The 26,034-nt window shown below is 41.2% G+C and overlaps 1 protein-coding gene across 14 annotated transcripts in view; it reads right to left on the bottom strand.

Annotated features, from left to right (window-relative positions):
• Positions 1-26,034, bottom strand: part of LOC140513774 (TP53-binding protein 1-like) — a 114,938-nt gene that overhangs the window by 1,303 nt on the left and 87,601 nt on the right. For 6 of the 14 annotated variants that reach the window (XR_011970344.1, XM_072623757.1, XM_072623761.1 and 3 more), the window contains 6 exons: positions 17,415-17,713; positions 16,288-16,437; positions 15,575-16,005; positions 8,852-9,067; positions 5,522-5,616; positions 4,920-5,119 (listed from right to left, as the gene is read on the bottom strand). Coding sequence is in view for 11 of the 14 variants with exons in the window: in XM_072623757.1 (XP_072479858.1) it covers positions 4,920-5,119; positions 5,522-5,616; positions 8,852-9,067; positions 15,575-16,005; positions 16,288-16,437; positions 17,415-17,713 (1,391 nt within the window). In the remaining 3 variants the exon portion in view is untranslated. Of the gene's footprint in view, positions 1-4,919; positions 5,120-5,144; positions 6,039-8,851; positions 9,068-10,339; positions 10,636-13,144; positions 13,325-15,574; positions 16,006-16,287; positions 16,438-17,414; positions 17,714-26,034 lie in introns of those variants that run through there. The other 8 variants (XR_011970345.1, XM_072623758.1, XM_072623764.1 and 5 more) reach the window with 8 other exon arrangements.

Genomic DNA, 26,034 nt, shown 5'->3' with positions numbered 1-26,034 from the left:
ATCCTTGTACACATTTCAAAAACCTTTAACTTCAGGACTAATTCTCTTGGATCCCATTGGTGAACCAGTTTAGCTCTACACAATCCTTTCTTGAGTCCCTAGGCCCCTTATCCTATCACTGATTGTAAGCTGCCAAGCCTCAGCCTTGGATCGTTCCTGGCACAAGTGCTGCTGAACAAAGGCAGATGAGAACCTTGCCTCCTTGTATTTTATGGGAAAAAACTGAGGTCATTCACCGTAAGGTACGTCTTCTCCTTCCTCACACTCAGATACCTTCTGTTACTGTATGTCCTTCACTCCTATCCCACACGAAGAAGTGGGGCTTAACAAGGCTGATCTCTACACTTGTTCAAGAGATCCCATTCCATCCCATTCCCTCCAAAAGACTGCCCCATTTGTCATTCCTATTTTGTAACATTTCTTTTTGCGAATTTTTTATTTTAAATTTAAATACAAAGTGAGAAAAGAAAACCTGCCCTGTATACAGTAGACCGTAAAAGGATTCAATATAAAAATACATTTCCATTTCAAGAAAACCTATAAGATAAACACTACACGTTGTTTTCAAAGTTGCCCAGCTTTGCTTCTTTGTTGGTTTTGTCCTTTTTACTTTATTTTGCCCCTCCCTTTCCTCCCACCCTAGAGGAGGCTACAATGAAGTATGGATCTGGGGACATATACATAGATATCTACAAATATATCCATATACACTTAAGCAAAAATATCTAAGACATACTATGCTTACTTCCTCCCATCATCTGTTCTCTGAAGGTAGATAGCATCTTCCTTCATAGATGAAAGTCTCCATGTTTTTCTACAACAACCAGCTCATCATTTCCTACACCACGGAAAAATTCCAACCCAATCACATCCTATTTGAGAGACTGTCTAGGAAACTATTTTCCCACTTTTCTGCATTCCTTCTATTCTTCACTGCATATGTTTTATCTGTGTAAGAAAGTTTTCATTAAAAATAATTGAAATTATCCTTGTTTACAACAATGCTCTCACATTATAATACAGTCTAAGTCTTGATGCTGCTGAATCTTCCTTGACATATTTTTTCCTGGTTTCTTTGAAGTTTCTGACCTTTTGTTCTTAGAAATGACCTTTGTTGTTGTTTCTAACTCAGTAAAATAATTTTTTAGTAATTTAATTGGGAAGACGCTGAATAGATTAGTTAGGTAAAACTGTCATTTAAAAATTTATATTGGCTTTGCCTACCCATGATCAATAAATAAACATTACTTCAATTATTTAGATCTGAGTCAAGTGTTTCAGGGTCATGTTCATACACTTCCTGTGTCTGTTCTGGCAGGAATGTGTCCAGGTGTTTTAAATGGTCCAAGACAATGTTGAATAACATCATCGACACAGTGTCGCTTTTCTATCTTTTACTTTTGATTAAACCTATTTAACTTTAAGCTGTGTCTTCGATCATGATTACCATCCCTGCTCTTTTTTACATACGAACGTCTACCCCTGTCCTTTATTTTATCTGTGTTCATCTCTCATTTTTGTTTCCTGAAAGCAACAAACTCTTTAATTAAAATTTTTAATCTGCTATCCGTTTCCATTCTGTGGGTAAATTTGCCCCATTCACAGTCTAAGCTACAATGATCTGTTGTGCATTTTCCTCCCTATTCCCACCCTATTTATTCTATCCCCTCCCCCAGTCCTCCGCTTTACTTCTCCCTGCTACCTTGCCCTCTTATTCCTTAACCTACCCACCCCTCTGAAGTCCTTCCTTTATCCTCTCCCCTTATCCTCTCCCCTCCTGAATTTAGAAGACTTTTATACATACCTACCTACATGTGTTTCCCTCTCTAATCCACTTCTGAGGAGAGTAAGGTTGCAGCACGCCTCCCCACTAGCTTCTTCTGTACAAGTTTTTCCTTTCATGCCCCATCTGTATTAGATAACCGAGCCCTCGTTTGCTTGGATGTTATGTATTATATTTCCCCTTTTCAGTTCCTTTATTGTCCATTTTCTTCCCCATGCAGGACTGTACTTCACTTTGTTGGATAAATTACCCTTGCTTATTACCCCAGCTCTTTCCCGCTACAGGACACAGCAGCTGTCTGATCTTGCGTCATCCTTATTGTAGGTCCACGATATCTGGGTTGTTTTTTTCTTGTTGCTTCCACGGTTTCCTCCTTAACCTGGGAGCTCCGAAGCTTGGCCATGATGCTCCTCTAAGTTTACGTCCTGAGCTCTCTTTCAGGGGATGATCAGTGCAATTCTTCTATTTCAACTTTACCTTCTTGTTCTAGAACTTCAGGACAATTTTTCCTTGATAATTTCTTAGAGTACTGTATAAAGATTCCTTTCTTCAGTGTAGTTTTCAGGGTCTGACTATTCTTATATTTCTCTCCTTGATCTGTTCTCCAGATCAGTTGTTTTTCTGATGAGATATTTCACTTTCTCTTCTATTTTTTCATTCTTTTGATCTTGTCTGATGATTTCGTGGTGTTCTAGAACATCATTAGCTTCCCCTTGCCCAATTCTAATTTTCAAGGAATTATTTTCTTCCTTAAGTTTTTGATTCTCCACTTCCAGTTGGTTGGTTTTCTTTTCCTAATTTTCTTGATTTTTTTTTTCTTTTTTCTAATTTTTCCTTGATCTCTCTTGATTTTTAAAGTCCTTTTTAAGTTCTTCCAAGAACTCTTTTTGGGGCCATTTGACGTTTCTCATGAAAATAGGAGTGGCTTTTTTAGCTCCATTATCTTCTTCTCAATAGTAACCCAGATCTTCTCTATTCCCATTGTAATCATCTGTGGTTGGGTTCTTTCTCCTTTCTTTACTTATTTCATTCATTTATTGATTGTTTTATTTTATTGTTAGCAGCTGTCAGTGCAATCACGTTCTAGTCCCAAGGTACAGGGAATGCTGCCCCAAGCCTCGGATCTTTCCTACTGTTACATGGGACCCAACCTAGAGCTCTTCTCTCCACTCCTAAGCCACACATGATTTTGCTCCCTCTGGTTCCTCGGGTGGCTGCAAACTACAGCTGTCATTTCTGCCCTGGAACTGAAGCCAGGTATTCTGCTGTCCTGCAAGTGCCCACAGCCAACAGGGTCCCTGCCCCTTGCTACTGCAGTCACTAGGTGTGTGCTAGCTCCTCCTCCCTGCAGCCAGTCTGGGACACATCTGGTCAGCACAGCTGTGCTTGGTGTCCCTTGGCAGTGGAAAGTCCTTCAATCTTCTATTCAGCTTTCAGACACCCTCACCTCCCACCTCATCTCCCCAACACTGTTCTGGAGATGAAAGTTTCTGAAGCTGGGGCTGCCTATCAACCTAGCTGCCCCAGGGCTTGTTTGTTCACTCTGTGGGATTGGCTTGGAGGTGTCTGCACTTCATTCAGATAGAAACTCAGGCCCCTGGAGTTTGGGTCTTTCCTGGAATCTTCTCAAACTGTGTTAGGCAACAACTGCTTTACCCCTTTATTTCTGCTGCTCTTAAGCAAGGTCTTTCTTTTGTGGAGAAAATGTGGAGAGCTGAAAGTTTTCTAACCTACATGACTATCTTCCCAGAATCCTCTCTTTATAACTTATTTTTCATATTTCATTGCCTCCTCGTTTCCTTTCTACTGCCTAGAGAAACATAGACAACGTATCTCCTCCATCCTGAAAAAAACAGCACTTGATCCTTCCATGCCTTAAATCATCCTGTATCTCTTCTGCCCTGTAAGACTAAACCTGAAAAAGCCATCTGTAACAAGCGCCTTTCTCTCCTCTCACTCTCTTCTTAACGCCTTGCAACCTGGCTTCCAGCTTCATCAATCTACTGAAATTGCTCTCTCCAAAGTCACCAACGATCTCTTAATTGCCAAAACCAACGGGCTTTCTCAGTCCTCATTCCCTTCGACCAAACCAGAGCCTTTGATACTTTCTTCTCTCCAGGTCTTTTAGACGTTACTGTCTCCTGGTTCTCCTACTTATTAGACAGCTCGGTTTCAGTGTTCATGCCCTCTAATTACAGGTGTCACACAGGGTTGTGTCCTGAGCCCTGTTCCTTTCTCCCTCTATCCTACTTCACTTGGTAATCTCATAGTTCCCATGAATTTAATTCTCTTCTCTGTGTTGATTTTCAAATTTACCTGTCCCAACTTCTCCTGATGTTCAATCTCTCATTTCCAACTTCTTTTCAGACATCTCAAACTAAACACATCTAAAAATCACTCATCTCTCCCCCTAAACATTCTCCCCCACCCCATTTCCCTATTTCTGTCAAATGTAACACCATCCTCTTAGTCCCTCGGGCTCATAATGTAGGAGTTGTTCTGGACTCTTTACTATCTCTCATTCCCATATCCAATCTGTGGCCAAGGCCTGTTGATTTTACCTTTGCAACATCTCTCAAATATGTCCCCTTCTCTCCTCAGACAGGCCACACCCTGGTACAGGCCCACCTGCTTCCGATCTCTTCCTGCTCCTGTCCACCCTCCAGCCACCAAAATCATTTTCTTGAAGTGCAGGTCTGACCATGTCAGCCCTCCACTACTCAATACACTCCAATGGCTCCCTATTGCCTCCAGGATCAAATATAAAATATAAATATAAAATTCTGCTTGTTTTTAAAATCTCATTTTCTACAGAAAGACTTTCCCAACCCCTCTTAATTCTAGTGCCTTCCTTCTTTTAATTATTTCCTGTTTATTCTGTATTCAACTTACTTGTACATAACTATCTGCATCTCTCCCATTAGACTGTAAGGTCCTAGAGGGCTGGGATTGTCTTTTTTATCCCTAGTACTTAGCACAACACCCAGCACGTAATATGCACTTAATAAATGCTTACTGAGTGAGAAGCCTTTCTCACCCAAAGCTTATCACTGCACACAGTACTGCCCTGCCCAGGTTCTCACTTGCACATTTGCTACAATGCTACTGAATTCAAAATGGACTTCAGAATCCTTACCATTCCAGGATCCTCTGTTCCTGAAGACTGTACCCAGCTGGCAGCAAGTAATTTCGATAGTTCTGGAGCTGGTTGGCATGGCAGCTGTCGTGGACCCAGACATGAGACACACAAGGGATCCCACTGGCAAGGCACAAGAAGTACTTGCGGGTCCGACAGTGCTGATCCGCAATGAGAAGACACTGATAGGCCACATCACACTGAGAAGGAAGAAATTCAGCAGATACACTCAGTGATTTTGTTCTAAGATGATCCCTGAAAGGTATTCCCAACAAATTGAGAGGGGAACTGAGACGAAGCCCTCCAGACAGTACCATGTGCCTTAGCCCGTCCAGGTGCCAAAAAAGCTTCTTATTTCCCTTTAATGCAACTCACCAAACCTCCAGAATGCCCTAATGCCCCTGCAGAAATTCGCAAATAATGCCAGTCTACAGGCCAAAAATCAGAAATGTGAAGTGCAAATTTCTTTCCAATTCCAATCCCCATCTTTTCTGTTCCTAGCAACAGTATTCTCCCCATGCTAAGCCTCAACTTTATGCCCTACTTACCCCAGCATCTGATGTACAGCAACTTCATGTAGCTACAAAAGAGGAAATGCTCACCTGGGCTTCATTGAAGTCTTCAAGAATGTAGCCAGCTCCTGCTCGAAGCTGGGACTCTGTATACTGCTTGTTGTAAGGGGGAGCTTCCAAAAATTCTACATCAAGTGAGAAGAACCAGTAAAATCCAGTTATTGCCAGAAACTTCTCATTTGTGATCTCCTATTTTATACTTGGCTTCCTACTACCCATTCTCCCACTCCCCAGCTGTCTCCAAAGCCAGTTCAAGGGTCTCCCCATGGATCAAAAGAGTTCTTGAAAGGTGGAAAAGGCTGCCAGAAGAAAGGGTGGTGGGACAGTTGAGGAATGGAGATAGGACAATAAAGGTGGAAAGAATATCGAGAATCTTCCCAGTCAGGACTGCATCTAGACCATGGCTGCTTACAGGGATTGAAATCCCCCAACTTCCCAGGATAGTCTGTTCCAATGTTTAATAACCCTTACCATCAGGAAGTTCTTCCTTATGTCTAACCTAAATCTCTCCTGCTGCAAACTAGCCCATTTCCTCTAGTTCTGTCCTCTGTGGAGATGAAGAACAACTGATGAGTACTCTCTTTACATAGACCTTCACACATCCCCCTCATTCACACTTTCCCCCCACCCACACTAACACTTAATGTGCCCAAAACGCTGGAGGCAGAGGCCGGGCAGGGGGAGCAGTACAGGAGTGCTGGAGGACAAAAAGGGAGACATCCCAATGTAATTTATGGATTATCCGGAAAAACTGTCTCAATTTTTGTTGAAAAATTTTTCTAGAATGTATTATTAGCCAACGCCTTAGTAGAGGATAATAAAAGAAAACCTGTTATTTGATAAATCAGATATTATATTTAGATGAAATCTGAATATTAATGATTACCATATAATCTTAAAGTTGCTGTAGAAGGTGGCAGTCACGGATACCAGGTTCTATCCTGAAAGCTTTAGGGGTGTTGTTTTTAAACAAATCCTCAATCAATTTTTTTTTCTTTTGGGTCACTTACTCCTCTCCAATGTAAATGGAATATAGAAATTACAAATGAGAGAGAAAATTCTGGTTAAGGCTTCTAGCCGACTGGATTCAGATTAATTTGTTTTAATGTTAAAAAAAAAAAAAAAAAACCCAATCCAGTGCATGGTTTTCTATTTCAACCCTCCACCCTCCCCATCAAAAATTTCCAGAAATAATCACCTTACTCTATAATATTAGCTCATATTTATATATAATGCCTTTAAGTTTATAAAGTACCTTCCCCACAGCAACTATTGTGAGGTGCACAGTGAAATGTTAGCTTCGTCTTAGAGAAGAAAGGAAGGCACAAATGTTAAGCTACTTGCCTAAGGTCACACAACTAATAAACAGGAGAGCTAAAAACTGAACCTGGGAGATATCCTCCAGTCCACTATTCTAGGTCAAATATAAAACAGCACTCCAGGAGAAAATCAGAGCTGCAGGTCCCTGCTTCCGGTACCACCTCACACACTCAATGAACTCCTGAGCCAGTCATTTACATCTAATGCCTCAACCTATTGATGTTTTCCACCAAGTTTCTGTTTGCTCTTCCTCTAATTATTCCTCTTTTGTGCAGACTTTAGCTACTCTATATCTCTCTTAAAATAAATACCAAAACTGGACATCTACAAAGGTCTGACCCGACACCACAAGAATACAATGCAGCGTCATTATGTTGACTTAATAGTCCGTGATGATGAGTCACATTCACCTTCTAGTACATTAGTAATTTCATTTCAATTGTTTTTTGTTATAGGACTGCTAGTTTTGTGCCTATTTAGGTTTTAACCTCCAACTGTATTGTCTTATATATTCTCTAATTTATCCCAGTTACTACGGATTCAACGTCTGTATTTGGAGATACAATTTTCCCTACCTGATGGGACAGAACCAAAAACTGAATGGATTCCTAACAGTCCTAGAACCAACCACTTTAACCCGTCATCCCATATAAATCCCCAGGATGACCTCATGCTCCTTCCCTTCTCAGAGTCCAGTTACTTGGGAATCAATGCTGTTACATGATTATAGTGCATGAAAATGAGGACGATGAAATGGGGATTTTTATCATCAAAATTCTTAAGGGTGAGAAGCAGAAGGCTGGGAGAAAGAGAAGCAAGAAAGGAGAAAGAATATGAATGAGAACAAGATCTGGCAACATTAGGAAGGTAAAGAAAAATGAGGCCCCAAATATCAATGTCCCCTTTTCACAACACAAATTACCTATACAATCAAATCCAAATATATAATCAGCTTAGAAGCCAGTTAACAAGCTATATATTTTTGGATTCCAATGAGTTCAAGAGGAAGCCTTTCTATTACACCTCAATTCTCTTTAGTGGGAAAAGCTCATCCACTTCCTGTCCCTTCCATGCCCCTATTCATTCTCCAAGTTATAAAACACACCACCAGTAACAAAAAATGAAGCACAATTGCTTCTCTTTTCTGCTAAAGTGATTCCCTGTAGCCTTCCAAGATGTCTCCTGCAAATCCTGCCCTCCTTTACATTTTTCCCATTTCTCTGAATACTTGGCACTTATCAGAAAATCCAAATTTTGGCTAACATTCAACTAATATTAACATTGTACAGGGAGGTTTGGCTAATGTTAAAAATTCAGCAAAAATAAATAGCTTGTTCATTAACTGGGGTTAGAGACACAACCCTGAAGAGCTACTATGGCTGCTGATCACTAATGGTGATACTACCGCCAAATACAGTTTGCTCTTCCAAGACTTAATGTCAGCCAGAAATCCGTAGCTAGTGTTCAAATATCACATTAGAGAAAAGTCTGAGCCTTAGCCATAATGGGTAGATTGATGTGTTTTTGTCAGCCATTCTTATTTAAATTCATACTTTCCTTTTTTCCCTCTTAAGAGTCTTAAGACTCAAGACTTTCTGAAGGCAGAGAACAAGTCTTTCTCATAACTCCCCATGATGTTATTAACATAATTGTACGTTTAGTTTGCAGTCAAATGGATGAAAAATGTCTAGAAATTGCTTGTTGACAGTCCTTGACAGAAGACCTGCTATCGCCACATACCCCCCCTTCCAAAGTCCCCTGAAAGCCAGTTGCCTTTCTCCCCCTCCCACCAGTTCTGCTACAGCCTTTTCCTTAAAACTTGGATAGGAAAGACGTCGGCTACTTAGAGGAGGCGTGTTTGCTTTCCTCCGTCCTTAGTTCAGGGTCGATTTCCACTTGTTTTAGAGCTTCTCTACTTGACAAAGGGCACCAAGCACAGGCTTACTAAACAAGTGGAGCAACTAGAATAAATATGAGGGAAATGGGAAGCTATGTCAGAAACCCACAAATTTCCATGGGAAATGAGGACAGTGGTCTCACCCTCCTCTTCCTCACTGCTCCCAGTAGGACCATCTGGCAATTTAGATCGGTTGGCTAGCTTATCGTTGGCTGTGGCCATGGTGAGGAGAAAAGCATAGCCCAGAAACAAAGTCTTGTTGTGGGGTAACGGTCCCCTCTGGTCTTCCAAAGCTAATGGCTCTCCAGCATTGTCTCCACCTTCGCATGGACTCACAAATTCTCCTACTCCCACGGTACCTGGTTAAGAACAAAAACAACATTATTCCAGAGAACTCTCACGTTGTACCAGAGCCAAGGAACCTAAGAATATAGCATTCTACACACAGTAGGCACATATAAATGTTCGTTAAATTAAATGAATCCTACCTGCCTGAGTACAAAGTAGTATACAACATTCCACTCTATTTTGTTTACTTCTGAGATGACAACTATGTTACATGAGGAAAAAACAAAAACAACTATGTAGAGTAAACATAAATGAAAATTTTATTTTTTTAACTTAAATAAAAATCATAATAAAATCAATGACACGGTGATATGCATAAAATGAAAAATCTTTCAATACACAAAAATAATTAGAATTTTTACACATCCAAACCAAACGTTTACGGGACTAGCTAGGAGAGGACTCATGGTCATTAGAACTCCCCCCTGGTCAGTGTCTGTTCTGTTACTGTTTCCAGTACCTGGGAAGGAGGTGAACCTGTTAGCTAAGGGTTTATGACACATCCAGATTTGTTTGATCCTCTTTGTTCAATTTTCCAGGAATAAAAGAAAATGGGGATTTGTGTCAGGAAAATTGACTGTAAGGCTCATATAAAGACGAAGATGACAGGTAACGTTTTCCCCAGATAAAAGAACGAGCTAGAAAGAAGCTTGCATCTAGGGACATTTTGACACCCAGATGATGAAGATACAACCAACAAGTCTGAACACAAAAACAGCTGCCCTTTTAATAAAACTTAACACTGCAATTTAATCAAACTACTTTCCTACATCCCAGCACCAAAGGAATAAGAATTCATTAAAGTTGAAGAGACTGGAGAAGCCACTGGAACATGGAACACAGGTTAGTAAAAGTCATGCAAAGTGCCACAATGAAGCAGTGCTGGACAGTCGCTGGACATCGTGAGACAATGAGTTCCCAGGTTCTGAGGGCAAATGAGACACCAAGAAGCACATGTACCATGGATAAGTGACAACCACAAACTTCACCTGCCTCTAAATTTTGCCCCCATCAGCCCTGATTCTTTTCCCAGGCCCCCCCCCCCCCCAACTACCCCCATCACAAAAATTATCATTTAAATGTTTCAGATATTATTGCCATTCCCTCTTTACCTTACTCTGCCAAGAATATTGTGGTGAGGGGGTAGAAAGGAGTGATTAACTCCTCAATGAGCTGGAGTGCCCTAAAACAGGAGGCTATATGAAAGCATCTTACGCCCTGCCTAGCTGAATACGTACACAGCTCATTACCAGGAGAACAAAAGGCCACATAATTAACACTACTTTGTTTTTCACAATACTTTATTATCTTTTGCCAAGAAGACTACCATTTGCATGTCATGAAGGTATCTGAAGGAAGAGCATTTACATTGTGGCAGACTTGCTGCCTCGCTTGGCAGGGGATCAATCTTCCTCAGGGCATATCAGTTTCCTCTTCCCAGAGAGAGGCCCCATAGAGACTCGGGGACTTTCGAGAGCTTTACGAGGAGGAGTGGCAGTGGCACTGCTGCTGGAGGTAGTGGGGGTGCCTGGGGAGTTGAGGTTACTTCGTCGTTTTCGCTTACGCTCCACCAAATTATCTATAACCAAGTAAGACAGAAAGTAATTAGTTCTCACAATATAAGGCCCCGAATCCTTCCCTCACACTTCCCACTGCACTATAAAACATATTCTAAGACCATTCCATATTTTGTTTCACACTTCTATGGCTGAAGATTTGTTTTACTTCTTGCTGAGCTGAGGAGGGTTGACTGAAGATTTGCTTTATCTCTGCTGGGCTGAGGCAAGAAGCCTAAGGATTTACTACAAGGTGGGGCAGGCATCCTTCAGTGGCCAGACTTTCCATGTGCTTCAGTGCAGCCCAAGAGAAATACAGAAAAACTCCACCTGGCCTCAGCACATGCCAGATACCACCACTAGGATTCTATCTCATCAACAGGTAAGCTACCAGTACCTGAGGCCCCAGTACACAAAGCTAGTGACCAGGCCTCTGGCCCCTAGCACAAGAAGCTTGGGACAGTGTGGCCTGTACTCTAGCAGGAAAGCTCAACTTTAAAAACTACTAAACAGGCTCCAAAAATGATCAAGAAGCAAAAACAAACACTGATAACAGAAAGTGACAACGGTGACAGGGAAGATCAAAACACAAACTCAGAGGAAAGCAAAATTGTCAATAAACCTACATCCAGAAAACCTCAAAGGGGGCATTCCCTTTGGTCTCAATTGGTCTCAAGCCCAAAATACCTTCTTGGGAGAGTTTAAGAAGGATTTAAAAAGTCAAATAAAAGAGGTAGAAGAAAAAACTGGGAAAAGAAATTAGAAGTATTCAAGAGAGAGTCAACAGTTTGAAAAAGGACAAAAATTGACCGAAGAAAACAATTTCTTAGAAAGTAGAACTGGCCAAATGGAAAAAGGTACAAAAAGCTAACTGAAGAAAATAATTCCTTAAAAATTAAAGTTGGGCAAGTGGTAGGAAATGATTCTATGAGACATCAAGAATCAGTCAAATAAAAGCAAGAGAATGAAAAGATAGAAGAAAATGTAAAATACCTCATGCGAAAAACAACTGATCTGGAAAATAGATCCAGAAAAGATAATTTAAGAATTATTGAAATACCAGAAAGCCCTGATCATAACAAAAAAAAAGCCTGGACAGCATCTTTCAAGAAATTATCAAGGAAAACTGCTTTGATGCCTAGAATCAGAGGGTAATACAGATATTGAAAGACTCACCTACTGAAAGAAACCCCAAAATGAGAACGCCAAGGAATATTGTAGCCAAGTTCCAGAATTATCAGATCAAGGAGAAAATACTGCAAGCAGCCAGAAAGAAATCATTTAAATATCACGGAACCACAGCCAGGATTACACAAGACTTGGCAGCTTCTACATTAAAGGATCAGAGGGCTTGAAATAGGATATTTTGGAAGGCAGAGGAGCTTTGATTACAACAAAGAATCAACTACCCAGCAAAACTGAGCATAATCTTTCAGGGGAAAAGACAGACCTTCAATGAAATAGGGGACTGTCAATTATTCCTGATGAAAAGAAAAAAAACCAGAGCTGTACAGAAAATTCAATCTTTAACTACAAGACTTAAGAGAAGCATAACAAGGTAAACAGGAAAGAAAAAAAGTGGTATTCATTAAGGTTAAACTGTTTATATCCCTACATGGGAAAGTGACACTTGTAACTCCTGACAGATGCATCTTTATCAGGATAGTTAGAAGAGGCACACATAGATTAGAGCATGTGGGTAGAAGCTGACTTTGATGTGATGATAAAAAAAATTAAGGGGTGAAACTTGTACTTGGAGAAGAGGAAAGGGGGAGGTAGGACAGAATAAGTTACATCACAAGAAGAGGCATAAAGACTTATTACAGCAGAGAGAAGTGTGAGGGAGGCCCCAAGGGGGGCAAATATCATTTGAACTTTAATCTCACTGGATTAACAGAGAATAAGATATACATACAGCTGGTTTTAGAAATCTAGCTTACCCTATGGGAAGTAAGAGGAAAAAGTGGAAAGAAAAGGGAGGGAGCTGATACAAAGGAGAGAGCAGATTGAGGAAAGTGATGGTCAGAAGCATAGCAGGTCAGAAGGGAAAGGGTGAAAGGTGAGAGAAAAGTGCAAACAAGGGGGAAAATAGGATGGACAGAAAGAGGCACAGTTGGTCATCAGAACTGTGAATGTGAATAGGATGAACTCTCCCATAAAACGGAAGAAGACAGCAGAGTGGATCAAAAACTATAATCCTACAATGTTGTTTATAAGCAGAGAGACACACACAGAGCAAAAGTAAAAGGCTGGAGCAGAATGTATTATGCTTCAGCTGAAGTAAAAAAAAGCAAGGATAGCAGTCCTGATCTCAGACAAAGTAAACATAGATCTAATTAAAACGATTTACTAGAAGGTTCCGGGAAGGAAACAGGAACAGACAGTGGCCCAGGAATATGCACCTGATCTCCATCTAATCAGCCACAAGTGGATACAACAATAACAAAGTTAATCAAGCTACCCAAAAGACTGCCTTTTAATACAGGCTTGACAAGGCTTCCTGAGATTAGCTGCAGAGAACACCGATCTTACCTAAGCTAATGTCTGCGGCCTTGGTGAGGGGTGTTACTGGCTCATATGGACCAAGCCCATACTGCTCCCTCAGTTTGTTCCCTTGTTCCAAAGATAAGATAACTGCCATTCGCTTGTACCATTTCCTTTGGCCCTCTTTTTCAATACTGTATTATAATTCCCCAGATTCTTTTCTGTGTCCTTTTACCACGCGTGGGAAGAAAATAAAGGAAAGCTGTGGTCAGTGATGCCATCCCACGTAGTCCATTACTTGTGTCCACTCTGTGCTCTGCCCAGTGAACCTAAACCAGCTGATTCGAACACTTGAAAGCTGGGCTATGACTACACACGAGTTGTCACAGCTAGTGTATTACCAGCCAAAGTGTATCCAACTACCGCACTGGAGGTGGGGGAAGGAAAGTTCGAGGGTGTCAGAAAGAGGGTTCTGGGGTAAGAGCCACCAGTTATTTCTCAAGCCAAACACTGCTGGCTTTTTGATGGCTCTAATAGTTCTCTTGAAATTACGATGTGCTGTAGAGTAGCTGATGTAACTCATTAATCCTTTTTAATTTTGTTTTTTTTTGGGAAGTATATACCTGACATTCAGATTTGGAGTGGGCGGGCACCTGAAGAAAAGGGGAAACTGAGACAAGCTGGTACGAAGCAGAAATGTGTCTTTCCTGCTTGCTCCTCTCTCACTCTCCTCTTAGTCTCGTTGTTTTAATTCTTTTTTTCTTTTCTTTTTTTTTCTTAACAGTACTTTTTCCAATTACATGTAAAGATAGTTTTCAAGACTCATTTTTGTAAGATTTTGAGTTGCAAATTTTTCTCTCTCCCAGACAGCCAGCAATCTGATACAGGTTATACATGTACAATCATGTTAAACACACTTCTGCATTAGTCATGTTGTGAAAGAAGAATCAGAACAAAAGGGAAAAAACACACCATTGCTCTAATTCTGACCCAGTTTCTTAGGATAAAGAGTGAGTATGAACAGAAACTGGGAGATCTGGGTTCTAATCATGATTCTATCACAACCAAGCTCTGTGAAATCCTCAACACCCTCATAACAATCCTTGGTTTGTCAATAAGCCTGTAAGCGTACGCCAATCGTGCTTGGTTGTTGGGATGTTAATTGGAGAACAGGGTTTCTAACAAAGGATTCTTCACACCACCTCATCCTCAAACCCATGATCAGGAGAACCCGTTTTGTTCTTTTCTACCGGCCTGTGTTCCACTATAGAGCTGGAAAAACCAACCTCTGAAACCCAAGGAGCCGACTTTCAGAATCCTGTATCACAGGCTTGAGACAAATGTCAGAAACAAGAGAGAGAAAGTAAGACTGAGTTCTGCTCGTCAGCATAAATTTCTTTACAATCCTTCCTGAGCTCCACAAAACTACAGAACTCAACAAGAGAAATCCCAAGTTTTAAAAGAAACACCAGCAAGTCAAGAATTAATCAGCCAGAGTAAGAGCTACATAATACTTCATAGACTTAAAAAAGAAACAAAAGAATTTAAAAAACAAGCCACTGGTACTGACTTGTAGAAATAATTCTGAGAGCTCAAAGGGATCGAATTAAATTATTTTCTCCAGGATTTATTCTGGAGACAATATATCTTTGGTGTTCAAAGAGCTAAACGCGGACCTACAAGAGCTATTTTCGTACCTAAAACCAAGTTTTCAGAATTTGGTACATATATCTGGAACATATTTTAGACCAAATTTTTGGTGTTTGTTTTGTTTCATATATTTGGTAGAATTCTTTCAGTCGCAGAACAAAATTTTTTTAAAAATGGAACTCTTACTAGACATCATCTTTCTAAACTGCCCTGCCATCAAGAACCATAAGATGAGCAAGCCTGCTCCAGACTGACAAGAGCAAGCAATAGAAACTCAAGATTCCTAATCATAAAATATTGCCTGAGTTCTCAGAAACAAAATAATTTTTTCCTCATCATCTAAAGGAAAAGAAAAACTCTGAGAAAGGTAAACTGTTTCTAAGTAACAAATGAACAATATCTTACTACCAGTTTAATTCAGAAAGAGGAAACAATGAAAGGCATAGAGCAGAAAAGATTCTCACTGCTACCCCTCAGAAACTTGTACCCTGGAGGGGAAGGAGTGAGGACAGAAAGCCAGTTCCTCAAACCAGACAAAACTGGGTATGTGCACTTTTGCATACATGTGAACACCCGCAGGCATCAGTACAACTTCTTCCTAGGAACAGTTACTTATCTGATTTGTTTCAGTTGCAGTCATCTGTCTGGTTTTATCAAGACAGACAGTAAATAAAAAAGGAAGCAATCAGAGCGGCTAGTTTTGGGTGAATGATTTCTGACCGGACCCTAATGAATAGTCAGGTTGGGGGGACTTTTCAGTAACTGATGAAAGCACCCCACGTATCCAAGGACACACTGAGCTATTAAAAACTTTGCTCCTTTCATTACCTGCACTGAAATATTCATCCTCTGAAAGGGCTGTCACTTCTGTCTCCAGCGGAATCGGCTCAAACAAGAGAATGTCTTTGCCCAACACATCACATTCATAGCCATCATCAAAAAGGAGCTTATACTTCCCAGCTCCAACATCTCGTGTTATTTTCCCAGAATAAAAATAGCCATTGGAGGACCACTTGGCTACAACGCGGAGCCCTACAAAGCTGTTTCCTGGAGAGGAGGAGTCGAGGCCATCAGATGGGCCAGCAACAACCTGCAAAGGAATCTCTGGAGAGTCGCTACGGCGTAAACCTCCAGTACTGCCATCTGCTCGTTTGTTGGCATCTGGCATACGGGGTACAATGCGAGTGAAGGGTTTATCCTCCGGCGAGACACTTGTTGAGATATCCTCGACACCAAGAGGGCTAGGCAAAGCTGTTTCTCTGAAAAGGAAATGTAGAATGAGGAAGTGAGAATGAGATGAATGAATTAAGGAGGATGCACATTAACTTCTCATTTCCCTGCCTCAGAGAAGGAGCGGAATGATCAGCCACGGATTCTGAAGTCATGAGTCTGGTCTTCCAGCTGCTCTCACCTTTACTCACATCATCTGGCAGTCCCTACACCATCCCCTCTTCTCTCCTGGCACCCCATACACTACTCTCTCCTCCTCCTATTTTAATGAACAAAAACCCAACGAAGCACATCTCACACTGCCCAAATACCTGGTGCCAGTCGCCCGAGAAGGAGGGCGGCCCCGTCGTCCTCTGCCGCGAGGTGTGACGGGACTCTTTCCTCCCTGTCTGATGCCAAGGCCGGCATCGCCATCCTCCTCACACACCGATGCCCCTATCTGAGTGACCCCTTTTCTAGCGCTGCAGAACAAAGGCAAGTTAGTCGGAGGCCACCTATTAGGGAATTCTCATGCCAGGCTGCAGGCCTGGTCAACACGTACCAGCCCCTAATTCAGTGATAAGCTAGCGTATGAGTCACATCTCAATCATGAAATGGAAGGGAGTAAAAACAGAAAGGAGGAAAACAGTGAGCTTTATTCTTGTCTATGATGAAGCTAAATGCCTCCTAATCAATCTTCTGAGCACAAGCTTCAAACTCAGCAAACCTCCTTCTATTTGTCTTGCCTTCCTGTCCACGACAGAATCTGCATTAGAAAGTAAAGAACCCGTGTGAAGTCATCACCCCAAACCTGTTTTACTTCTCATAAAAGCAAAAGACTTTGGAAGTGAGAAAGGCAGCATGGTGCAGTGGGAAAGCTCTGGATCTGGCATCAGAAAATCTGGGTTTGAATTCTCGCTCTGCTACTTACTATCTGTATGAACTTGGGTAAAGAACCTAATTTCTCAGGCCTCAGTTTCTTCATCTGAAAAATGAGTGGTTTGAACTCTATACTCTTAAGGTCCCTTCCATCTACATCTCTGTGATTCTATGGTTTCCAAGGCAGTTCCTAAGAAGCAGGGAAAGAGTCACAGGAATAGCACACCCCCATCATGTCCATCATATTCCTAATATTCACATACCTCCTATGATTTGCTACTAGGAGCCCATCAGGGTCTCTGGCCTATGAAGGAAGGTACTTTGCCAGCAGAATGAGAGTGACAGGCTCACACTGATCCTCCAGCAGTATCTTAACTGATCAGCTAAAAGTACCCTAAAGAAGCAACACCTACTGTAACAACCCAAAAGCAAGGGAGGAAAAGAGAACTCATTTAGTCTGGGGCAAGGGGGTGCTGAGGGCTGGCGAAAATCTTCCGAACTCTCTTTCTGCCATTCCCATCATTCCCCTTTCCATAAGTTACATCAGCCTCCTCATCCCACATTAAGCCCATGTCCCTACCTCTGGATACAATATCTGCACCTCAGTTTTCCTGGGCCTCCACGTGTGCTGGGTAAGGCAAAATCTGCAGATTCTGTTGCACTTGTTTTCCCTTTGCCAAGACCAGCTCCCTTCCCTGAGCTGCTACTGCTTTGTGCAACTGAGAGGCCACTGCTTGCCCCACTTGACATCCGGTTCAAGCTGGATGCCTTCGAGGAAAAAGAGCTGATGTCCCCCAGGTCTCCTGAGGAGCCGCCTGTCTGTGATGGAGAGACTTCAGTCTCACACTCTTGACACTCCACCACTGGTTCCTCAGCCTCCTGGAAGGAAAAAAGAGAAAACAAAGTTGAGGAATGATATTAAGACAGTGCATTTCAACTGACAAATTAGGTTAAAATGAGTGACACCAAAACTTAAAAATGGCAAAAAAGATTCAGATTATAAAACTGGGTTTTAGTCTAAGATCACAAGGACTCTTTTTAAGAAGAAGAGGATTTAAAAAGAGAGGGGTCTGGGAAGATGGCAAAATAGGTCAGAAAACTTTTGGCTCTCCAAATTTCCTCCACAAAAAAGGACAGAAGATCACTTGATAGCAGCAGAAATAAAGACGGGATGTAAAGCAATTATTCTTCTAAGATAATTTTTTTTAATTTTCTTTTTAAAAATTTTTTAAATTAATTTTAAATTTTCTACATTCACTTCCGTAAGTTTTAAATTTTCTTCACTTTCTTCCCTTCCTCTCTCTCTGTAATACGACATGGGGTCTACATATCCATTCCTATTAAACCTGTTTTCACAACAGGCATGTTGTATAGAAGAATTAGAATAAATGGGAGGAACCATGAGAAAGAAAAAAACAAAACAAAAGAGAGCAAATAGTCTGCTTCCATCTGCATTCAGACTCCATCACTCTTTCTCTGGATGTGGCAGCACTTTCCATCACGAGTCTTTGGGAGTTGTCTTAGGTCCCTGGCATTGCTGAGAAGAGCCAAGTCTGTCAAGGTCAGTCATCACACATTGTTGCTGTTACTGTGCACAACGTTCTCCTGGTTCTGCTCCCCTCACTCAGCACCAGTTCCTGTAAGTTTTTCCAGGTTTTTCTGAAGTCCTCCTATTCATTATTTCTTATAGCACAGTAGTATTCCATTACATTCATCTACCACAACTTGTTCAGCCATTGCCCAATTGATGGACATCCCCCCAAGGTCCAGTTCCTGGTCACCACAAAAAGAAGTGCTATAAATATTTTTGTACATTTTCCCTTTTTTGTGATCTCTTTGGGATATAGACCTATTAGCGGTATTGCTGGATCAAAGGTATACACGTTTGTGTAGCCCTTTGGGCATAGTTCCAAATTGCTCTCCAGAATGGTTGGATCAGCTCACAGCTCCACCAACAATGAATTACTATTCCAACTCTCCCACATTTTCTCCAACATTTATCATCTTCCTGTTTTGTCATGTTAGCCAATCTGATAGGTGTGATGTTGTGTCTCAGAGCTGTTTTGATTTGCATCTCTCTGATCAATAGTGACTTAGAGCACTTTTTCATACGACTATAAATAGCTTTAATTTCTTCCTCTGAAAACTGCCTGTTCATATCCTTTGACCATTTATCTATTGGGGAATGATATGTTCTTATAATTAGACTCAGTTCTCTGTATATTTTAGAAATAAGGCCTTTATCAGAGACACTAGTTGTAAAAATTCTTTCCCAGTTTTCTGCTTCCCTTCTAATCCTGGTTGCATTGGCTCTGTTTGTGCGATCTCCTAAGACAATTTGAGAAGACCCCTGGAAAGACCCAACCTCCAGGAGCAGAGGTCCCACCTAAGTAAAGCGCACATCTCCAGGCCAACTACACAGAAATTCACAAACAAGTCCTGGGCGCAGCTGGGCTAAGAAGTAGCCCCAGTTTTAGAAACTTTCATCTTAAGACCTGTTCTGGCGTGGGGTGGGGGTGTCTGAAAGCTGAATAGGACCTTAAAGGACCTACTACTGCCAAGGGACACCAAGCACAGCTGTACTGACCAGATGTGTCCCAGACTGGCTGCAAGGAGGAGGAGCTAGCACACACCTAGTGACTGCAGTAGCAAGGGGCAGGGACCCTGTTGGCTGTGGGCACTTGCAGGACAGCAGAATACCTGGCTTCAGTTCCAGGGCAGAAATGACAGCTATAGTTTACAGCCACCCGAGGAACCAGAGGGAGCAAAATCATGTATGGCTTAGGAGTGGAGAGAAGAGCTCTAGGGTGGGTCCCATGTAACAGTAGGAAAGATCCGAGGCTTGGGGCAGCATTCCCTGTACCTTGGGACTAGAACGTGATTGCACTGACAGCGGCTAACAACAAAATAAAACAATCAATAAATGAATGAAATAAGTAAAGAAAGGAGAAAGAACTCAAGCACAGATGATTACAATGGGGATAGAGAAGATCTGGGTTACTATTGAGAAGAAGATAATGGAGCTAAAAAAGCCACTCCTATTTTAATGAGAAACGTCAAATGGTCCCAAAAAAAGAGTTCTTGGAAGAACTTAAAAAAGGACTTTTTTTAAAAATCAAATAAGAGAGATTTTAACAAGATAATAACAAAACTGCTGTTTGTTTCTGTCCACTTCTGAACTTGTTTCTTTCTGCGTATCGCTCTGATGTTTCTCCCCGTATCTCACACCTTCTCCCACTTCTCAAAGTAAGTGTTCCAAAGCCCCTCGTTGGAACAAATAAGTACAACCAAGGAAACCTAGCCATCACACTAGCCACCCCTGATCCTTCACCTCTAGTTCATCCCTCCTCTACAAGCAGCATGAGGCACACTCACCATTAGTCTTCTGAAGTCATGATCAATCTCTGCATTGATCAGAATCCTTCAGGCACTCCAAGCTGCCCTCCTGGGTGTTGTTGGAGCTACTGTGATACCCACTCTCCTACTTCTGCTCATTTTATTTTGATTCAGTTCATTCAAATCACCCCAAGTTTCTCTGAAGTCTTCACATTGGTAATTTCTTATGGGTGATAATATTTCATTAAACCCATACAAGAATTTGAGCAAATGGCTAGCAGTCGAATCATTAGTAATATCAAATGGTGGAAGGGAATGTACAGTTTGGTGATTTTTGGTTACAGTTCCTTGTCTACAAGCTCCTGTTTCCCTTTTGTCTTTAGGACAAAATGTAAACTCTTCTCTTAAGCACTTAAATCCCTTTAAACTTGGCACCAACCTAGTTTTTCAGGTTTTTTATGTGTTATCCCCCCTTTATATATTCAGTGGGTCAGCCAAACTGACCTTACTATTCCCATATGTGACATTCCGTATGACATCTATTTACCTCTGACCAGAACACACAACACCTCTGTCCTTCCACTTCCTAGGTGTCCCTAGATTCCTTCAAAGTTTGGCTCAAGCACTAATTCTTACACAAGGCTTTTCATGATTCTCTCCAGTTACTAGTGCCTTTCTATGCCCCTCACCTCCAACTATCATGACTATTATTTTATAAAGAAGTTTAATTAATGTAAACTAATTGCTACGAGAACAAAAGATGCCAGAAAGTCCCTTAGTCAGGGAACACTTCACTCACTTTACTGCCTAGGAGAGAGAGACAGAGAGAGAGAGAGAGAGAGGGAGGGAGGGAGGGAGAGATCGCAAATGAAAACGAATGAAAGAGAAAGGGAGGGCACAACCAAAGGCAACTCTAATCTAAATCATAAACTCATTGTAAAATCTTATCAAAAGGATTATGGATGATTACAAGTAGTTTCACATCATAAAGCAGAAACAGTCAAAAGTCATTCCAATCATGTCTAAGGTTGAAAATTGAAGAAAACAAGCAGAAGAAAAAAATGAAAAACAATCTGCAAGGATTTTTATACCAAACTTTCTATCATCAAAGCAGCAGAGTCTTAGACTTAACTCCTTAGTATCACAATCCCAAACATGCTCATAGGGAAGACACGGATGGAACTAAAGAGGACAAAGATGGACACGCACCTGAAATAGACCAAGTGCACACAGAAGACACAGTCACGTGCAAGAGTCAAGGAGATTCTAAGGTGTGGAGAAATCAATTCACAGGGTGTATATTTAAGTGAAGGTATCAAAGATGTGGGGAAAAATCTTGACCCTTATTACTATCAAATAAAAAAGACTAATTTAATCCTCTCACTTTACAAATGAGGCCCAGAGACGTGAAATGACCTCCCCAGGTCGGCAGAGGGAGCTGGCGGCAGAGCCAGGGTCTAGCCGCGCCTCAGGGCTCCTTCCATCACCCCCTGATTCTCTCCCTTCACGTAAACAGAACAAAACAAGTACCAGACAATATAAAAGTAACTGATAAACACCCTTTCAACATGAGAAAAATGTTAAACATCCTCTGCTGAAAAAGGTATATTTAAAAAATACACACAGTACAAGTTTTGTTTTGTGAAATGCAAAATCCTTTATTTTGCTGTCCTGCAATCCATACCTCAAATCTTGCTAGGTAAAATATAGCTAGAAGTTGCAAAAAACTTGCATATGGCAAACAACACTGAACTTGGAATCAGAAGACCTAAGCTTGAGCCCCACCCCCGTGGACTCACCCTTGAATCTAACCCTCCTCGTGTGTAAAATGGAGACGATCATCTTTAAACTAGTCGGTTTATTGCTATAAGCAGCAGCAATACTCTAAGTATTACTGGATGTTAGAAATACAGTTTTCAAGCCAAAAGATAAAACGTTAAAATAATTACTGACTATAAGAATAATTCAAAGAATATGAAACAGGGTATTATTTTAATTAGTGCAACCATTAACAATATTATTCATCAAAATACATATGTATCAGTGACAATCTGCTCTGAGGAGCCCTGGACCAGGACATTTAAGCAAAAACACCAGGCTATAGATCAGGTTCCATCGATCAAAATTTATATTCCTTTGGGCAGAGCACCCACCAGTAAGCGTATGATTCCCTATGTGGATGAAGGAAAGAGGGAGAGAAGGAAGGAAAGAAGGAAGGAAGCTGCATTGTTCAACTGGAACTGGCCAGTTGAGTCCCTGGCTCCAGAGGAAAAGAGTGGGGCTGGTGACTTTGCATAGCCCTGATTCACTTAAATCCAAGTCATGATCTCACCTCCTCATGTCATGATCCTCTTTGGGAATGAAGGACAAACAACAAGGATCTCAACAGCTTCATTTATCTGGTAAATGACTAACAGCAGCAACAGTACACCAATACCTTAAATAAGAATTTTCTGGTGTGTGACTTTACAGAGAATATGCGGCAGCTCCTCACATTAGTTTCCAACAGTGGTGAGCACTGGCAGTAACAGATCCCTATTTAAAAAACTGCATAAGGTAGCTTCATTCTCCAAGAGGATGCACACTCCTCCAAATGCCCACTAGGGGAAGTTGAAGAAATCCTGCTGCATTGGACAGAACATCTGAAATGGAACCTCAGCTCTGCCACTTATTACCTGTGTCCTTGGCAAGTCATGTAACCAATCTCACTGTACCTCAGTTTCCCTATCTAAAAGATGAAGGGACCTCTAAGTTTCCTTGTTTAAGGCAAGACAACAGGGACAAGTTTACTCTGTGATCACGAAGGGGAATTAAAATGATAGAAGAGTATGTCCTTTGGCTGCTCATATGACACAAGTCTTCAATGGCCTCTAAGGTGAGTCAAAAAGGTCTTCAATAATTCCTGTTGTTTTCTTACCTATGACAACCTTCTTTATCTATTATCTAGTAAGGAAATGTTACTATAAGGGCTTCTACTTCTACTCTTAAGATGTACAAGGATTAATATTTCCATTTTACAGATGAGGAAATGAGGCTTAGAGCTAAGAGATGACTTGTACAAGATAACACAACTGGTGAGTATTGGAGCTGGAACGCAAACCCAGGTCTTTTGACTCCAAGTTCAATGTTACTTACATCTTACCCTACGGGCCCTTCCTGAGACTCCAATATACATGTTTTCTGGGGCAGGTATGGGGAGAAGGAATGAATCATCTGAAGTGACCATAGTCTAGAAGAGGATGTGAGTTTCTTCATTCCTGAAGCAAGACTAACATGATAATAGAAAATCATCCAATGTTGGATATAGAACTATTATTTTTTTCTGAAAAAGCACCCAAGTGAATGCCTTAGATGAAGTGGTAGACTGTCTCAGTACAGCTCTCACAGATACAGGCACATGGGTTGAGAATTTTAACTGGCAGAGAAAATCTTCAAACAGAGAGTGAGGGTTCCCTCCCTATCCCTGAAGAAAGTAACTTAGAGGTGGACAGGCGACTGGCATAAAACCTGAGAAGAGGTCCCAACAATAGGCAGCACAAGTGTCCTGTTAGATCTATGTGGGGAAGGTTCAAGAAGATGGAAGCAGAGCCCTGCACCCACGGGGCTGGGACATCACTCAGACTGCAGTGTACTTTATGGAACTGGACAAAATAATAACGATCGCTCAAGAGAACAAAAGGTCTGAAACCTTGTGGAAAATAACAGGGAAGTGTAAGAATTAAGAGGACACAGGCATCACCACAGAACAAACTATGTTCTAAATAAGTAAACCTGAAAACTGTCTTGGTCCTGATTCAAAAGAGAAAGGTAGGTAAGTGATACCAATCAGACACAGAAATAAGTAAGTACAGCAGCCTAGCAGTCCGTAAAGCCAGGAAATCAAACTAGTGGGTAAATAACTCAGTAACTGGGCAAATAACATCAGAAACTGATGGAAAAATGGGAAGGAAGTAGAAATTCAGATGATACCAGTGTCTCACATCCACAGCCTACATAAAAAACCACATATAACCATTTAGAAAACAGAAGATCTCTTTCACAACTGTGGCTTGGAGGATGAAAGGAGGGGCAGGGGAGAGCACACTCTTAACCAAATGTGGGTTTGCATTAAATATTCCTGACAAGTCTGATATCAACAGACAGAGAGAACACATGGCATGCTGGGCAGAGCTGGGCTCCAAAGACCGAGGTTCCAGTCCCCGCTGTGAGGCGGATTGGCCGGATGACCCCAGACGAGTCAAGCTGCAGAGGCAGTTTCTCATACTGTTGAAATCACAGGATCAGTCCAAAAAAGAATCCAAAATACACACTGAACTGACTCAAATATATAAGACCAAAAGGCATTCCCAATAAAATGAACAAATACTTTTCAGAAGAAGAAATGTAAATGATCAGCTGCCATAGGAAAGATCACCCCAAATTGCTAATATGGGTAATGAACATCCAAACAGCAGAAACAGCAACACGCAGTCCAACAACATAGATCTTGGCCTTAAAATCCGCTGTGTGTACATGCGGACAAGGGATTGGCCCCTTCTGTGCCTCAGCTAATGGATCTCTACAGTGTGGATAAGAATGTTTCCACTACTACCTAACAAAGCTGTTATGAACAAAGTGCTTTATAAATCTTAATGAAATCTATGGGAGCTATTGTCATTATGAGACAAACATATATATTTGAGGCCTTAATATGATATTTCACCATACTGCGTGTAAAAGTTGAGCATAAAAGCATTAGTTCTTTCAAAGGCTCAATAATGGACCTCTTAACAGATTCTTAAGATAGCCAAAAAACCTGAAAACTATGCTGAGTCTCTAGATACAAAAGGAATAACTTTTCCTGCCCTGTTTCTCCAGTTCTGAATCAGACTCACCAGCAGAGGTTCTAATATGCGATTCCTTCACCATGTCCAATTTCAGCCCGAGCTCTGAGGTAAGTACACAACTTTAACCAGAGCAACAAGTGGCAACGTGATCATTAAAAACTTAGACATTACACCAACCCTGAAGATGAGTCTACGTCAGCTTCCAAAAACATGAACTTTCAGAATTTCACAAGCAATCTATTGCCAACATTCCAAAGCTGGAAGAAAAGAGGCAGCCTAGAGTGGTGAAAAGAGTATTGGCCTCCGTCAGGAGGACCTGTGTTCAAATTCTACCTTATATAAAGGCTATGTGACCCTGAACAAATCACTTAACCTCTTCTCAGGCTCTGTTTCCTCATCTGTACAATCAGGGCATTGGACTTGATGGCCTCTAAGGTTCCGTCCATCTCTATCTAAATCTGTGATTCTCTGACTGACTGGGTGATTACAACAGATGCCTTGTAAAACCGTATAACAACCTGCATATGAATTATAGTGTGATAGTGGATCTAGAGTCAAAGAAATGAGATTCCAATCCTGTTTTATTTCAGACTTAGTACCTGTGCGACCTAAAAGCACTGCCTACCACCAGGCCCATTTTGCCGTCCACAAAAGTACGGAGGTGGATTGGATGATCTCTTGAGATTCATTCCAACTTTAGATCCAATGATCCTATACTAAGGTTTTTAAACGTTATATAAAAATTTTAAACTGTATTTTTAGTGTGCTGCTCCTCATTAATACTGCACACCTGAGAAAGTTTGATAGTCATTTCTAAATCTCTACATTAAAAGAAAAGGTCACTGAGTGGTTAAGGGACAAGTTCAGGGCCACACAGCAGTACCAGGACTGGAGAGGATTACAAATTGGAATCATTAACTTTTAGCTCGTGCGGAGGTCTCGGAGCTACTTCACCCTTTTACTTTCTGATATAAAACATACAGAAAACAAAGCATCAACAGCTGGATAATGGGGACATAGGGAAAAGATAGAATGGTC

This window comes from Notamacropus eugenii, chromosome 7 (assembly GCF_028372415.1).
Source record: "Notamacropus eugenii isolate mMacEug1 chromosome 7, mMacEug1.pri_v2, whole genome shotgun sequence".
Lineage (NCBI taxonomy): Eukaryota > Metazoa > Chordata > Mammalia > Diprotodontia > Macropodidae > Notamacropus > Notamacropus eugenii.
The sequence above is the reverse complement of the archived record's forward strand: the minus strand, read 5'-3'. Positions and strand labels throughout refer to the sequence as shown.